At 49.7% G+C, this 17,227-nt stretch overlaps 2 protein-coding genes across 2 annotated transcripts in view; one reads left to right on the top strand and one right to left on the bottom strand.

Moving 5' to 3' along the window:
- The window catches only part of JPH2 (junctophilin 2), a 31,648-nt gene extending 28,437 nt beyond the window's left edge, over nt 1–3,211 (top strand). The window contains exon 6 of the mRNA XM_066198755.1: nt 698–3,211. The gene's annotated coding sequence lies outside the window, so the exon portion shown is untranslated. The remainder of the gene's footprint in view (nt 1–697) is intronic.
- Nucleotides 3,212–9,555: 6,344 nt separating this feature from the next.
- Nucleotides 9,556–14,555, bottom strand: LOC136298495 (thyrotropin-releasing hormone receptor-like). Its single transcript, XM_066199233.1, has 2 exons — nt 13,773–14,555; nt 9,556–9,942 (listed from the first exon to the last, which is right to left on the bottom strand). Exons 1-2 carry the CDS (start codon nt 14,553–14,555, stop codon nt 9,556–9,558), a joined length of 1,170 nt encoding a protein of 389 aa, XP_066055330.1.
- Between the last annotated feature and the right edge of the window lie 2,672 nt (nt 14,556–17,227).

Raw genomic sequence — 17,227 nt, 5'->3', positions numbered from 1 at the left:
ATGGAGTGAGAATTCCATCACAAGAGAGTGTGATGTTAAATTTGAAATTTGTTTACTGCAAATGCTTCAAGAAACACTTCCAATTTTCTGTTTCAACATTACCTGGGCTGCTCCCAGGTAACTTGTGCATTATAGTATTTCTTGGTACTCAGACCAGCAAGATACAAGAACTCATAGAAAAAATGAAACTGTGAAAACTGCAGCTCCAATTGCACCAGTGCTAGTTCTGCAGCAGTTGTTATATAATTGTTTTACTAAAGATAAATATGAATCAAGATATCTGTAAGACTGGAGCTTGCTCAGGTCTTCCAGTTGAATTGGGATAAGGGTTTACATTTGGATTTGGTGGCAATAAAATCTCGTGAGGTTTCTCATGCCTGTGTACTCCTACAGACAGAAAAGTGTCCTGAACTTGCACAAGACTTCTGTCTTGGGCTCAAATACTTCAAACAAAATCTGCCACCGAGGCTGAGCCTGACCCTCGAGTCTCATGTGAACGTACCACAAGAGACACCTCTAAGCCCCTGCGAGGATATTGCCTGGGAGACAAAACTGCTCTGCTGGGCACTGCTTTCTGTCATGTTTTTAGTCTCACTCAGCCTGCACAAGTGAAGAAAGCCTTGCAGACAGCTGTGGTAATGTGCTGGTCATGTGTTTTGCTTTCCCTTGACTTTCCCATTTATCTGTGTCGGGACAGGCGTTGCTGCTGGTGGAGACCTCGGACCTTGGCAGGGATTAAAGCTCAGCCACCTGGAAACACCTAAGAGGAGGACTTGAGATCCCAAGGTTGCACTGCAAACATCAACCTTAAATGAGTGTCTGAAGATCAGTTCAGTTTCTTCCTCCCAGGCTGTGGCTGGCCTCTGCAATCTACCAAGGAAAAGCCAGAGTTTCTGCACTGTGGTCTCCTCTTCGTGTCAAATAGCAGTTGCCTTAAATTATTCTCACCAAAGCCATCAACTGTCCTGCCATGCCAGGGATGAGGGATTTATCTGTAGCTGTAGGAAAACGAGTGAGAAGGTCTCATGCGTGCACACTGATATGTTTTGTAACTCCCTTGGTTGACTCGGTGTCAGAGATTTTCCAAAGGTTGTCATCCATGGCATGGAGATGAAGCAATATAGCAAACCAGAATGACTCATGAGAGCCGCGCCGTGGCTCGGGGTGGACGACACTGCTCTCCGTGCTTGGAAGTCATCCAGAGGGATGAACAAAAAGTGTTTCCTTTCCCCTGTCACCTGGCATCATTTTCCATGTATGGAGGACTGAGAGGGGGAGCAAGTTGAAATTGGGCTTGTTGAAGTGTGACCCGAGTCCTGCCCACGGTGGCCAATGCACCAGGGACGGGGCTGCGGGGTGGGGTGTGAAGGACTGGGGGATCCGAGGCTGTTGGTGCCTGTGGGGGTGCTCTGGGTGGAGATGGGGCCTCTTTTGGGACCAGGCACCATCCAAGTGCTCTCCTGCTACCTGCTCTGCACAGAAGTGTCTTGCAGTGGGTGGCTTCCTGCTGTAACGGGAAAGGCAGTGGGTGTGCTGAATTTGTCCCTTTGCCCCTTTTTCTCTCTGAAAATGTTGTGAGTTACAGTGAAAGGGAGGTTCTTGCTGAAAATGCCTCCGTACATCTGCAGGTTCCTCCTCATGGGCTGCAGGGGGGTCCTGGCCTCTCACTGCACCCAACGAACAGACTTTCCAGCCAGAGGATGCAGGGTGGCTATCGTGGGAGAGGTTACCTTATTCCTGAAAGAAAAAAGGTGCAGAGATGTGAGTGACTGCAGTTTGTTTGGGTGTTGGGCTCAGAAATATGCAGCAGCCAGGCTTCCAGCAGTGGCAGAGTACAGTGGGGCAGTTGTAGCTGTTGCTCGTGTATGCGAGACTGAGAGCCCTGGATGATTTGCACCGATTTTCCCAAAGCTGCCACAGGGAGTGACCTTTGGAAGGAGATATTTCCACCATGATCTGCTCTGATCCTTAGCAGTGCAAGCTTACAAAGTTGGCACAGATGAAGTTACAGTTTAGTGTGAGGCTGAGTGCTTGGACATGTTTCTTCCTTCTTCTAAGAGCAATGTGTATTTTCTATCCCTTTTTAAGATAATCAGAGATGTTATTTATAGTTGGTTGTGCACCTCTGTGTATCCTGAAGTCCCACAGCACAGGACTGGGTGGGAAAACCTTGTTGGACTGGAAAGAGAGAATGGGGAAATGATAGTTAAGGAATAAAACAGATGCCTGGTCTGCTTCAAAGGTCAATCTGAAAGGATTTCAGAGACGGAGTGGCAGACACACAGGGGTTTACACTCACTGGAGACAGGGGCAAAACCTGCCTAATTTATCTACTCTAGTTATGGCATAAGAGTGAGAATAATTCAGTACTTTCCTTTGTGAACCAAGTCTATTTTTTAACCTTATCCAGCTCAGGAACACTGCCACAGTAGCAAATACGTGGTATTAAGTGTGGGAGAAGTGAATGTGATCCTTTCCTAAAAGCCATGTGGCTGTACCAGTCCTGAGAAAGCTGTGCAGCATCATCCACACTTCCACAGAGCATAGTTTAGTAGCAATTTGCTTATTTTCTTTTTTTTTTCTTTCCTTAAATATAAATGTATTGCAAACCCCAGGCTCTGCTGCCTTTGATGTTTTATCTCCATTTGCTGGCATTCATCTGCCAACTCTGCATTTTCAATATGCCAACTGCTTTTATTCACCACCAAGACAATTTCCATTGAGAGACCTGAGGGGCTTTTGTTTATCACTAAGCACAAAAATGGATCTTTTTCAACAGTGCTAAGGTAATTCCCTCCCCTCCCTCCCCTATTTTTTTATGCATGTGGTATGCACTCGGTAATGTGCTTTCCTCCTAGTAACCTTCTGAGAAAAGTAGGTAGATTTGCTTTTATGTGATGTATAACTGTATCCATATTGCGCTGAGATATGGATATATATACATAGAGAGAGAGCCCCTTAGGGATTTCATTTCCTTAGATGCAAAATACCAGATTTACCTCAAACTGCATGCTTTCAAAACTGACTAGGATTTTGTGTTATACTTTTCAGGTCTTACAAAGATGCAGATACCTTTCACTCTTCACACAAAAATACTTTCATCACAGATTTTGCAAGCTGTTTACTACGATCTGTGTACTACTGTCCAGAGTTTTCTGTCGGTTGTTCTGCTGGATTATGTGCAATAATAAACAGTTATCTGCTCACTCTATCCACGTGGATTTTTGCAGGAGAATCTCCAGGTTTCTCTCCGTGTTGACACATTCATTCCAGTCTTAAAGCAGGGCATTGTTCAGAATTTCATTGGTGGCATCTGGATGATTTTTAGCCTTTTCTTAATTACCTGTTTCAAAATTTTGCATTCTTTTTATTGTTGGGGATACTTTGCAAAGAGAGTTGTTTTCACTAGCTGCTTTTCGGCAGCCTTTATGGCCCCTGCCACTCTCTGAGCACATTCCATGTGCTCCCATCGTGCTGGCCTCTGGCAGGGGTTGCACAGGGCCAGGAGGAAAGGCAGCTGGCTGGCCCAGAGCCTGCCCAGGCCATGCAGATGTCTGCTGACAGGTCCCTTTGCTGCCTCCCGACCCCAGGGCTGCTGCCAAGTTCATTCCGAGCTGTGCGTCACTGGCTGCTGCTCCTGGCATTGGGGAGGAGAGATTCTCCACTGCCTGTGCCCCATCCTCCTGCTCAGCCTCTTGAAACAGCCCGGGTGAGAGAAAAGCCAGGCACAAGGCAGAGGGAAGTGGCAGCTGGGTGATTTATGGGGGAGGATGGATGAGCAGAGCCCAGCACCAGCCCAGGGCAGCAGAGCCCTGGGGCCTGAGGAATCCAGAGTAGCCAAAACCTTCAATCCTTTTTCTATTTCTGGAGTGTCTCACATGAGCACAGCCGGGCTGTGCTGAGAGGCTGGTGGGACACAGGCTCAGCCTTCATGGGCAGGAGTGCTGGCCCTGGCTTCCGTGGGTGTGAGGGGTCTCCTGGCAGATTTCATGCCCTGGTAGAGACGTAAGGAGCTGAGTTCAATGAGATGATGGCTTTACTCTCCTCTGGGCTTGCTTTGCTTCTGGTATGGAAGGAACCAGCTACATCTCATTCATCGGCCAGGGGCAGCAGGGTAACTGGAGCTTGTGCACCTCATAAATCTCAGGCCGATGAATGGAGCAGGTCTTTGGCTCATGTGCTACAGAGGCAGTAGGGAGGGAGGTGGGTCTGCTGCTGAAGCGATGACACATTGCTTCAAAAGTATTAATAAAGGCAGAACAAAAAGTCTGGAGCTTCCCCAGGGTAGCGGGGACAGTGCTGGGCTCTCTGCCTCAATAGCTGCTGGTTTCAGGGATAACATCCCCACAGCGTCCAGCCGAGTTGTCCCCAAGGGCAGGCAGGGAGGTGTCTGATATGTGAGAACCAGGCTGAAGGCACTGGGCTGATCCTGTGTCGAAGGGCAGGAGCCTTACCCTCCACTGGTGGGAGGGAAGGTGCAACCTGAGCCCCAGTGTCCTCTGACAGTGACCTGCCCAGGCATCCTAGGGACAGCCACGCTGTCCTCCACCGTCCTTGTGGGGCATGGGGGCCCTCAGGAGCCACCCTCTCTTTTGGTTTTCATATTTGCACCAGAGGAAGGGTCAGAGCTGGGGTGAAGGTGACCCTGACACTGAGAAGGTGCTGAAACATGCAGAAGGGTTCCTGTGGTCCTCTCTGGCCCAGGAGCCAGGAATGGGTCTGGCTCCACACCACTGCCTTTGCTCCAGGACCCTTCCTGGCGGGAGCTAGCTTGAGCCCCAGGAGCATTAATGCATCAGGGAACAGGGACGACCAGCAAAGGCATCCCATGCCCGGCTTGGGGCTGGCAGCAAGGGGCCTTATTGTTGAACCCTCTCCTCCCCTCTTCTGTCAGAAATGCTGGCACTGCACAGCTGGTAAAAGTTGCTTTTAATTTACTTCCTCTGAGCAGCCATCCACACTGTGCCCAAAAGGACAGGATCAGCCAGCTTGGGAGCCCAGTGGGCCCTTGCTGAGGACCTCAAAACCATGTTCGCACCAGGACCACCCCAGGGCCTTCTCCTGGAGAGGGTAAAGTTTTTATAGGCTTCACACCTTGTGTTTTCAGGCATTAATTCCCTATTCCCTCCAGAGCAGTGAGCAGCCACTGGAGCACTCACAGCATCCTGTCTCCATGGAAACAGCACACTCTGAGCCTAATTCATAGGGTGGTTATTAAAGAAAATTCATCAATTATAAAGCACAAATTGCCCTTAATACTTCTGCCCATCACCCATGGCACCTGTGGGGGACCTGTGGTGTTGCCATCATGTTCCCTCTCTCAGGCAGTATCTGGGAAAACACCCCAGGTTTGGAGCACAGACAATGCCCTTCCATTGAAGTCTTCATTTAGACCCTGGCAGGACAGAAATGTGTAGGGCTGGTTAACTGCTAAACTGAGGATATTTTAGTAAATTTAGCCCCACAGGACTGGCAAGCTTTGATCTGCTGTGTGTCCCAGGGCAGTTCTGGAACTCCAGTCTTGGTTTGAAGAGTCCTAAGGGGCAACCCTGAGTGAGTGTAAGCCTGGAGGCAGGTCTGGGGGCAGTGCTGGCCCAAAAGCCCTCCAGAAGCCTTGGGAAACAGGAATTGCAAAATAAACAAGTAACTCTGAATGATTACAGTAATATTGCTGTAGGACTATCTCCAGGTTTTATTAGCAGCTCTTTAACTTTGTGATCTGCTTGAACAAAGAAGCTGCTGAGGGCAGACCAGATTGAAAAAGGGCTGCATCCAATTCTTTCCCTAACGGGTGGTCCATCCTTTCTTGTGGGTCTTAAAATTTCAGCAGTTGCCCAGCATCCTCTTTGGTGATCTGAGTATTATTCATTTAACAGTATTTGATCTTAGAAACGTGGTCAGCTACCACAGAGTGGAAGCCTGTTCCGGTTGCAGGGAGGTGCTGGATGCCCTCATGGTCTTTTAATCCCTTTTCTAGGGAACTGCTGGAATTTGTGGGTTTCTCTGTAATTTGGCCCTGGAGCAGGCTGGCTTTCAGAGTGCTGGCCATCATCCTAGGGGAGAGGCTCTCCCAAAAAACCACCTGCATGGCCACTCTCCTGTGACACAGGCTGGCATAGATGCCTTATTTCCCCAATTTCCCACCACCCAAATCTAGAGACAAAGTAAGAGGACAGCCTGATAGGGGCTTTAACTACAGATTTGGTAAGTTACTTAAACTTGTGTTTTGCCAGAGTAAAGAACCTGTGCTGAGGTCCCATCCATGCTCTGCATACAGGCAATTACTGTGTGGCCTCTATCACTGGGACCAGCCAAAATCAGGTAAATGTGCTGGATGTGGTTCCTCCTAAATTGAAACTCCCTGGTGAAGGCCAGGAGCTTCAGCCAGCCTATGGTTCTTCAGGCACAGAAACCTCAGTCATCACTCTCCCATCAGCTCTTCCCCAAGCCTCTGCCTCCTCCTTCCTCCTCTCTGCTCGACTCACAAATTCTTCCCCTCAGCCCAGGGCTCTGCAGCACTGCCAGATCCCTCCTCCTGCCAGGGGACTTACCCATTTGTAATTGAAGAAACCAGATGGTGTTTTACCAGGTTAACAACCTCTGAAAGGGCAGGGGTTAGAAATAATGAGCTTTAATTAGGAGTGTAACAGATTAGATCATGTTGAGTTGCACTTCAATGCGATAAATTACTTAGGAGCAATAGATTCTTTATTTGATGGCATGTTTATAAACTCACAGCCCACACTCATGCTGTTGAGACAAATAAATGCTGAGGGTAAAATACAGCTTGAGACTTTATGAGCAGGGTGGGATGTTGCAAGGTACAAGATAATGCAGGCTGAAGCTTCAAGGGACATTTCTGATTTCTTAAAAGAGATTAAGGTTTTTATTCAGACCCTGAATATCCAAAGGCAGTTACAGTGCTGAGTTGTTTCTTTTAATTCCTTTCTGCTGGTGATTTATTTCCCAGCAGTATGCCTCTCTCAACCAGCATCTCCTTAGCAAGCTGAGTGCTGACCTTTCTGCCTCCACTTCCACCTAAAAGTCTCTCAGCTCCCCCTAAAGTGTCAGAATACATGCAGGGGGAAGGACCAGGAATTCGTTGCTCATCTACAGAGTTTAATGCTCTGGTGCATTTGTTGGAGATCTCGTGGTTCCAGGAGAATTTATCTGCCAAATATTTCTCAAAAAAATAGCAAAGGGTCATGCAGTACTTGGCAGCTAAGAGCAGAAAAGGGAGAAGAGAACCAGGTTTTAATTGAATCTCAAGTATGTTGAACAAATATTTCAGAACTATCAATTAGCTGTTGGCCTGAGGCTGAAATTTAATTAAGAAAATATTGCTTTTGGGGTGTCTCCGTCTGTGGAGGGAGAAGTAGAAAGGGGAAGAGTGAAGATAGGAAATGTGATGAGGAGGTGGAAAACATCCTGCTGGAGATACTTCAGACTTAAGCTGCTCCTTGTGTTCGCAGAGGTCAAGGCTGTCTGTCAGACTGCAATCCCATGCCTGAGAAATGCCTTGGGTCAGGATGCAGGTGGTTTTCCAGGCTCCAGCAGTGAATCCTCTTCCCATATCCAGCTCTCTGCACTCGCAGCTGCAGGGTGAAGGGCTGGAGGACAGAGGACAGCCCATCCCCGAGAAGATGCTGCTTGTGCTCAAGGCCCCAGAGAGGCCCCAGCAGTCACCCAGGGATCCCCTTCCTCCTCCTCCACCTTACCCTGATCTTACTGCTCTCGTTTGTCTGCACATGCTTTTATCAGTGGTTTGTTCTGAGCTGCTAAAGAAAAATCTGTTCTAAGGGGGGAAAAAAGTCAGTACTATAAAAAAGATTGTTACAAGCAAATCCTCACATGTTTTTGCTAAAAACACCTCCATTTTCTTCCAGAAATAACTCCCAAATCTCTGTGCAGAACTTCCTCAACAGCAATAAATAGGAACTCTCTTCCTAAATTCACGTTATACAATATACACAAAACAGTGCAAATGTAGCATGAAACCCTACATTCCAAATGCATTACATTTAAAATAATTGCAAAAAGCCAATGTTCTCTTCCCTCATCATCTGTCTATTTTAGGGGCAACGTAGATGGTTTATAACATGCAATATAATAATCATACATGCAAAACCTCCCTACTCGCAACAAAATAGGTCCTGGACCGTTCCAACACCCTGACGGGACTTGAAGTCTTGTCCTGACTCACCCAATGAAGTGATTTTCTGTAGATGCAGAATAGTTAATTAACATCTTGTGCCCTTGAAAATATCACATATTTTCCCGAGTGGATGCAAAAATTTTAAGCTTCTTTAACACCACAGTTTGGTGAAAGCCAGACTAGTGAGGCTGCATTGGCTGTTCAAGTAATACTTCACAGTCACTTGAGGTTTACTGGTGGCAGACACTTGTTTTATTTGGCAAGAGCCCTAGGGTTTGGCTCATGTGTAATCTTTCTGATTTTACTCCTAGTCCAGATAGTCTCTTGCAAGTCTGGGGCAAGTGTCCTTGGACTGGTCTCCTGAATGCTGCAGGGTATGAATATCTACTTTGCTTACAAGACAACAGCAGCAATAAACACTTGTGTCACTGATCACAAAACACTTAACGGACGTTACAAGTTATTCCCAGGAAATAAGAGAATTTCTTCACCTGCCATTGAAATGCACCTGTAGCTGGGGCAGAGAGCAACCCTGCTCTGTGGTGCATGACTACACCACACTGGGGCTTACAGGACAAGAGTGCAGTTTCCAGCTGAAGCAACCAGAGGAATTTGGACAAGAAAGGTAAAGTTATCCAAAAGAAACTCACACCACAACGTTGGAAGTACTTCTGTTACATTAGGGAGCACTTATTATTAGTTTGTTCATTATTAGTTTGTTCGTTGTAGCAAATCCATCTCTCTGGATCTTGGGTTTCTGTGCTACCAGCACTGCAGTGTTTCCAGAGACACGACATGAGTCTCATGACACCCAGCTTTGGTTATTCCTAATGTAGGAGTCTCCCCCTGAGAGTCCCTTTACAGTCAATAGCCTCATATCTTGGAGGCATCATCTGCTCTGTAGGGATGTGTATTCCTCACAGGAGAGTGTTGAGATGAGAGGAGACATGTGAAAGTGCCTTATTGTCCCCATTAACTTCAAAAGGATCCAGAGGAGCAGCTTCCATGAGGTGTTTGTTTTACAGGCATGTCAATTTGGGTAGGAGAGACTCACTGTAAAAAGAGGTGTATTTTTTCCTTGAATGCCCTTCTGTTCCTGGGATTCCTTTCAACACTTTTGGCCCAGCTCAGCACTTGCACATAACACAAAATGGGGTGGCACTGCTATATTTAACAACAGATGCTTTAGAAATGCTAAATATTGACATGTGCCTTACGCTTCACCAAACAAGAATAAATTAGCGCTAAGGAAAAGCAAATGAATTTCCCTATAACAGCATGTTTTGTTAAATGCCCTGAAGAAGTATTGAATGAAGCTTGCTGCAATGCCAAAGCAATTCCTCCTGGCACTCTCCCAGCACACCGTGTACAGCCACATAGCTCCCACTGCCTGCGTTGTTTCAGGCTCGCAGGATTTGTTTATTCTTCTGTGCAGGTGCAGGGAGCCTGCTCAGATCCTCCTGCTCGGTGAGGTTGTGGTCAGAGCTGTTGTGGGAACAGTCCTTCACAGCACTGTAGTACACCGGGGTGGTGGACGGGGCAGGCTGCTCAGCACTCCTCTCCTGGCACTTGTACAACTTCCTGAAGGCAGCCCTGAACTTCTGTGACATGAGGTTGTAGATGATGGGGTTGATGGCACTGTTCAGGTAGATGCAGAGGCGGCAGAAGAGGAGGAACCAGGTGTTGTGGTAGGGAGGATCCACGAAGGAGTTCACCACCACCAGCGTGCGGTAGGGCAGCCACAGCACGGCGAAGAGGGCCACCACCACTGCCAGCATCTTGGTCACCTTGACAGGGGGAGATGCAGAAAGAGAAACAGCCAGATGGGGCTAAATCTCCAGCAGAACTTTCCCCCACTGGAGCACTGGTGCAGACAGCTAGTTTCTCTCTCTAAGCATATTCTAAAAACACCCAAGCATGGTGCTATTTCTTGCTGGAACCATCTTAATCAGAAAATAATATTGCGTAAATAAAATCAGAAATTATAGGTTGTCATCTACCATTGAAGAGCCTCTAAATCTCTTTAGAAAAAGTATTCACCATCCTTGAAATGGGCTGGGATAACCATGGGAATGCCTGTACCAGAAAGCAAATTTAAAAATTGTACATAACAGTAAATGAATGGGGAAAATACTTGTCTAATTGTGGGGACCTTGGTTTTAGGGGTGTCATGGGATACACTTCATCTCCTTCCCCAGGGTTTCCTACACCACCTACATTGTTCCAGGGAATAGGCTCCTGGTACAGAGCAACCCTGAAGCAGAGGAGACTGTCAGGAATCTTACACAACTTGTGCTGATAGAGAGCTTACTTAGCTACTTAACATGGGTTACTTTAATTTTCATCACACTAGGGGAGTACTACATAAACATAATTGGGAACAAAAGGAAACCGAGAACTCAGAAGTGAGCAGTAATTGCCCTCAGCTCAACATAAGCTCATTTAGGAAATTAGGGTTTTGCACTGAAACACCAGTCATCCTAATAATTTCAACAGCTATTTCTGGTAAGTGACAATCCTCCTCAAACAAATACCAACCAAACACACACGTCCCCAAGGAGGAAAGTATGACTAAACACTGATGGCACATGCATATCTAGGCAGTGGTGATTCAAACGTCAGAAGGGGAGTTGTGCAATAATCCAGTTCTTAGTATGGACATAAGCACTTGCTGGGGGTTAGGTTTGTTCCTTCTTTCTCTAAAGAATTTTTTCCCCACAAGTTACCAAGGAGACCAAGTGTTAGATACTTGAGAGTACTTAACCGAAACAAAGAGGTGGACAAAGTGGGAAGGGGGAGATAACGCAGGTAAAAGACAAAGCTTTAGGCAGCTGCGTGCTTTTTTTTTCCCGGCGTTCGGGGAGAAAGAGAACGGCTGTTGCTGGCTGGAAGAATTTCACTGTGGCCAAAAGGACCCAGTCCTAGGAAATCTACTATCACCAGTCCGGCCTGAATCCGGAGTTTTCTCTGCCACCCGCGGGAGCTGGTCCAGGCACTGCCTCTCCTTCGGCTTCTTCGGCGCTGCTCCGCTTGCTGCAGTGTGACCCTGCACCCCCTGCACTGCCGGGACATCCTGCCCCTGCCTGCCGGGACACCCTGCCATCCCAGCTACCAGGCCGGGACTTTTCCACTGTTCCAGCTTGGTGCTCTGAAAATCCTGCAAGGACACTGAAACCAAACTGCCCTGGGTTTTGTGAAACAAAGCCCTCAAGGTTCTTGGTACTGTTGTCGTTTGTCATTAATGCTGTAGTTGTTTGGTGGGGGGGGGGAGGGGGAAGAGTTTTTTTGTGTTTGTTTGCTTTGTATTACATACTAGTAAAGAACTGCTATTCCTATTTCCCAAATCTTTGCCAAAGAGCCTCTGATTGTAATTTTACCTGGCAGATACCTGTCTTCCCAAACCAAGACAGCACTGGGATCACATTTAGAGTTTTTCAGCTTTTCTTGGAGTGCTATTTTACTTCACCAAAAGAAACTATGCCTTCCTGTAATGCCATGAGTAGAAACTGGGAGTCATTGCTTGTGGCAACAAAACTCTCTGGAAGAAAGGGACTATTACCAAGCTGTGGCCAAAATAGAAGGGGTTTGCTGTGTGTGGTTTAATGGAAATGTGAGGACACTTCCAAAAATAAGATCTTGCAGTGATACAGTGAGTGCTGAGGCTGTTGCTAAGTCTGAATCTTGTTTGCTGCCACAGTTTGTTGCCTTTTGGGAAAGATATGAGAGAATATACAAGTGGTGTCTCACAAAGATGTGTCCAGTCTCTGCCCCTCTCCTGGAAGCCCCAGATGCTTCTCCCCAGCATCCTCCCTCCTTGTTCCTGCACCATCACTCTGAGTTGTACATCCTTTTTTTAGGAATCCCACTCCCTCTAGTGGTCCTTCTCCGGGAGGAGAAATACGGACTTGGAGGTGTCCGTAGAAGTGATAAATGCAGCAAAGCTCACACCTTGTGTCTTCCTGCTCAGGATTCAGGTGTTTTAAGAAGCACCAGTGAGAGAACAGCAGCATCTTCACACCCCAAAAGCAGTGCAGTTCTGGGCTGTGTGGGAGCACAGCCACAGAAAAGCTCCCTCAGCCATCCATGCAGGGGAGAAAAATGGGCACCTCTGAGAGAGCCCCTTTAGGACTTTTCCCAGGGAACTCTGGGCGTGGGGCCTGGAAGACCCAGTTCCCCTATCAAGAGAGGCCAGAGGAAAAATGCTGATGTGAGTATCTGTACTCTGGTCAGAGGCACCTCCAGAGCTACACACACTCACCAACTGGAAGCCCTGGAAATACTGCTTCACAGTTTAAAAACTTATTGCCGGCTTTATTCCTTAGGATGGCAGCACTGTGATGTCAGGCCGTTCAGGGGCAGTCATTGCATGCTAGGATATTTTGGGAGGTAATGACAATCTTGAGTAAACTCCTGGTGTAACAGTAAAGAGAGCACAAGATGTTTCCAGGAGCTGGAATGCCCCAGCAGCCACTTGTCCTAATGATGCTGGAGCATGCTGTGCCACTCCACAGCACAGCATTGCAGGGGGAGCAGCACAGCCCCTCCAGAAAGCTGCTCTGGAAGGAGATGCATTGACCAGTCAAGAGCCCAACATCCTTCCCGAGGCTCCTGCAGCAGCCAGTGGTCATGAGAGAGCAGGCAAGGGTTTTCAAGAAGTCAGTACTGCTTTAAACTTTTCAGAGAAAAAGGGAGGAAAAGCTGGACTGGAAAGATGTAGAAGTTCATGAAGAAATACACGTTCTCAGAGCTGTTTGCTTCCCCTCTGTGCCCCTGACTTGTCTCTCCTGGGGAATGGAGGTTCCTGTGCAAGGCAGGCAACAAGCTACTGAGCTGGAAACACAACAGCTTCAGGGCAGGCTGAAGTCTACTTTGGGCTATCTGGAAATCACAACAGAACCAGTGACTTCAAGGGCTCAAGCCAAACTCCCAGATTCAACCCTTTCCTTTCAAAGGAAAGCTGAATGGACCCTGCCTATTCAGAATGGGACCATCCCATGTCTAGATACTGACCTGTCCAAAGGGATGGGGCACGAGGCAGTGATTGTCCATGTGAGCTGAGAAGGATGAGCAATGTGGACAGAAGGAGGTGGGAGGAGAAGGATCTGGGGAGACAGCAGACAGCTGAGAGACACAGGAATCACTGAAATGCAAACACACCACTGTGACACTGAGGTGACTCCCACAGCTGCACGGGCTGGGGGCCTGCAGCCAGGGCTGGGCTCCAAGGGAAGACAGTTCTCCCTTCTCTTTGCTCCTTTAAATCTGAGTTCACCTGCACAGGACACTGTCTGAGAGGTGAGTCCCACTGGCATAACGTGACCCATCCTTCTCCGTCTCGGGGAGGCAATCAATAATTAATTAGCCAGCAAAAGTGCCTGCACTCCTGCCTCTCCCGTCTGAAGCCCTGTCCTGCTCTACAAGCCCCACCAAAGCAGGGGGAGCCCATCTGTGGTGCCAGACCCCAGCTGGGCTTGAGGGGCTCCTTTACAGCAAACCAACATTCCCCACTCCCTCCACGGAGGGAAACAAAGTACTGTGGCACCTCGCCCCATGCCAGAATGCCCCTGAGCAGAGCTGCCCTGCAGCCCGGCATGCCCACATAGCAGGGAGCCCCTACCTGCTTGCGGGAGCTCAGGGCCGCCCTGCTGCCCCGGCAGGAGAGCTTGAGGGAGCTGCCCTGGTGCTTGGAGCCCGGGGAGGAATGCTGCGGGGTGCCGGGCACGGCGCTCACCAAGAGGATGCGGGCAATGAGGCCGTAGAGGACGGTTGCCAGCCCCAGCGGGATGACATAGAAGACAGCAAAATCCAAGAAGTAGATAGGCATGTAAAGGCTTCTGGAGACCCGGTAGCCACAGACGACCTGAGCCCCGTCCGAGAAGGTGACCTGGGTGGTGTCCACCAGGAAGAACCACATGAGGCAATACAGGGAGGTGAAGAGCCACAGCGAGGCGATGATGCGCCTGGCGCGGGACACGGTGCACAGGAGCTGTGCCTTGATGGCGTGGCAGATGGCGATGTACCGCTCCACCGTGAAGGCGGCGATGGACCAGGCGGAGATGTTGATGCCCAGGTACTGCAAGTAGGTGATGCAGAGGCAGCCGGCGTAGCCGTACACCCAAGAAGCCACCACTTCGGAGATGTTGGGCAGCCCGGCCGCCAGCAGCACGATGAGGTCGGCCACGGCCAGGCTCACCAGGTAGCAGTTGGTGGGGGTCACCATGTGCTTGGTGCGCAGCACCACCAGCACCACCATGGCGTTGCCCGCGATGCCCACGCCGCAGATGAGCAGCACCAGCAGGATGGTGACCACCTGCAGCTCCAGGGGCTGCCGGGGCATCCTGCCCAGGCTCTGGTTGCCGCTGCCCAGCTCGGTTCCCGGGCTGGCCGAGCCGTTCTCCATCGTGCCCGCAGCCACCGGCGGAGCCCCGAGCACCCTGCGGCGGCAGCGGGGAACCGGGGCTCACCCCGAGCCCCCTCCCCGCATTCCCGCCCACCCCGGCTCCTCCCTCCCCTTTTATTTTTTCCACGATTCACCCCAACTCTTGCAGCCCTGGTCCTTGCATTCCTCTCCCCTGCAAACTCTCCTCCTGGACGGGCAGTGAGCGGCCAGGATCGCCCCAGTGCCCGGGACCCTCCAGGAGCTCCCGTGAACCAGCCGGGACTGTCCGGAACCCCCAGGCTCCCTCCAGGATTCCCCTCAGCCGCCGGGACCCCCGGGGAACCAGCAGGGCTCCCCCAGGACAGCCCACAGCCCCCCAGGGCCACCTCGGTCCCCGGGACCCCGCATCGCCTCCCGCCGGCATCCCCCGCCTGCGCCCGCCGGGTCCTAGCGCACCGCCGAGCCGGGCGGGAGGAGGAGGAGGAAGAGGAGGAGGAAGAGGAAAGCAGCCCAGGCAGGGGATGGGGGGTGCAGGTGAGGGACGCCAGGGTGGAGAGGCGCAGAGGCTGACAGTACCCCAGCAGTGAGTGGGATCCTGGACTGTGGGTGCCCATGTCCCCAGGCGAGGCACAGGCTTCACTGTTCCCCCAGGGCAAGGAGAGCTGAGGGTGAGGAGTCCTTCATTCCTCATCCTCAGGAGGATGGGAGCCGCGCGATGCCGGTGAGACCCACAGCCCTTCCTGTTTCCCTTGGGCTGGAGCAGAGGAATGCCTTCCCTGAACATGGGGTAGTGATCTCCTCATGCTGTCTTTCCTGTAGCCATCCCCGTCCCAAACAAGCACAGTGTCACTTCTGAGGGACAAGGCTTAACCAGTCCTGGACTGGGAGATTTCAAATCTTTCCAGTAATGGAGCTGGGGTATCTGGTATCTCCCTGGCGGTCAGGCTGGGAGATCCACTGTCTCCCTGATAGTCTGCAGGAGCTACAATTTGCTGCCAGCTCCATCCTTGCTCCTGACGTCTCAGCAATCTGACAGAAAATGCATTTTCAATTTGAAAGAGTAATTGTGCTGAGGGCCCCCTTTCCTGTGGAGTGGAGGAAAGGACAAGGGGTCAACTGTCTTTTTTATTAGGTTAGATTTCAATTAAAGGCAGAGGTGAACTGTTAATCCCAGACACTGAGGCACGTATCCAAAGCGTGGATCATTCTGATGCTGGGTGATTAAAGTCCAGTGTTTCACAGGCAAATTTTTAAACCTGAGCGGATAAAATACCTTTTGCTTCAGCCCAAGAAGCAGCACTCTGTCCCCAGGCTTTGATTTGCTGTGGCAAATAGTATTTTCCCCTTTGTTCTGGGAAACCTTACACTGCCCTTTTGCAGACAACAATCCATGTAGTTTTTCACTACTTCCCATAATATTTCATTCACCTTTGGATCGGTTTTAAAAGACAGTTGTTCTTCTTTCCATTTGATTTCCTTAGGGCTCCACTGGCAGCCTGCACCAGGTCCTGTATCCGGGCCACCCTCACACCCCTGCCCTCTACAGCCCCAGGTTTGGGAGGCATGGCAGCTCCTGTCCCTTATTGCACCTTAGAGGGAAGGACTGGCAGAGCGGGCACGTGTGATTGCTCATATAATCCAAGGGGCTCTGTGTTTCAGTGCTCTGGAGTGACTCTAACACAGACACAACTCCAGCACTTCATCCACTGCTGCTGTCTCACAGTGATGCTGGAAGTCCTCAGGATGTGGGCTGTGTCATAGAACTGTGTGTGGGAGAGGAGAAGGGGCAAACCTGGCACAAATGTCCTGAAAGAGAAGTTGGGGTTCATTTCCTTCCTCAAACCCATTCCAGGAATTGGCTTTGTGGGATCAGGAAACAAAACCAAGACAAACTCCTGCAGACACAGGAAAAAGCTTTGTTTTGGTTCAGACCTGGAACACTGTGCAGGATAATTGCAGGTAATTATTTCCCTGGCTGCTTTGCTCTGTGGCACTGACAATCCAGCAGTTATTAGTGCAGATAACAGCAGCATTAAAGCACCCCACTGAAGCAACTCCTCCTGCCAGTCCCTGAGCTGCTCTGTGTCCATCACCAGGCTGGGGCTGGGCTGGGGGGAATGTGTGTCTGCCCAATGCACTCATTGGGGGATTTTGTTGTCAAAATTGTGAGGTTTGCTGTGATGACTGGTTAATATTCCCTTTAGAGGCTCTTTCAGTAACTGTGATGTCCAGGATATGACTGTGGAGTGTATTTAAGAGGCTACCCAGCTTGACACTTAGATAAAATGTTTTCTTCCAGCTTCACTTAAATTTAAATGTTTTGATGGCCAAAGACATTGATCTTTTAAACTAACATTCCATGTTTTGTACTTTCAACACACATCAGCCTTTCATTCCCTGCTGGAATTGCCTGGCACTGCCATCCTCTATAAATACCTTCCACCACCCACTCTCTGAAACATCAGGAAAGAGAAGTCTTTATTTTCCTGAGGTCCCCAAATGGGAATGGCCTTGTCCCTGGGTGCTGGCAGGGCTGTTTTTGGAAAGGGGTGTCTGTGCAGCTCCATGGCCAGGTTAGCAGCACTGTCCCCAGGCTGGGTGCTCAGGAATTTCAACACTGGCTTCAGGATGTCCATGAAGTCTTCTTGCAGCTCATCCCTCTCACAGCCTCACTGGGCAGCTCCCTTAGTCCT

This window comes from Chamaea fasciata, unplaced genomic scaffold, assembly GCF_029207755.1.
Source record: "Chamaea fasciata isolate MVZ Bird 193981 ecotype frontalis unplaced genomic scaffold, bChaFas1.0.hap1 SCAF_17, whole genome shotgun sequence".
NCBI classification, from domain to species: Eukaryota; Metazoa; Chordata; class Aves; order Passeriformes; family Sylviidae; genus Chamaea; species Chamaea fasciata.
This window is presented reverse-complemented; position numbering and strand designations above follow the sequence as displayed.

What these genes read in the sequence shown, in the direction of transcription:
- LOC136298495 (XM_066199233.1), bottom strand. Translation starts at nt 14,555, where the DNA reads ATGGAGAACGGCTCGGCCAGCCCGGGAACCGAGCTGGGCAGCGGCAAC. An exon ending in CCCTGAGCTCCCGCAAGCAG is followed by an intron (nt 9,943 to 13,772) that starts GTAGGGGCTCCC and finishes CCCCCTGTCAAG; the next exon opens with GTGACCAAGATGCTGGCAGT.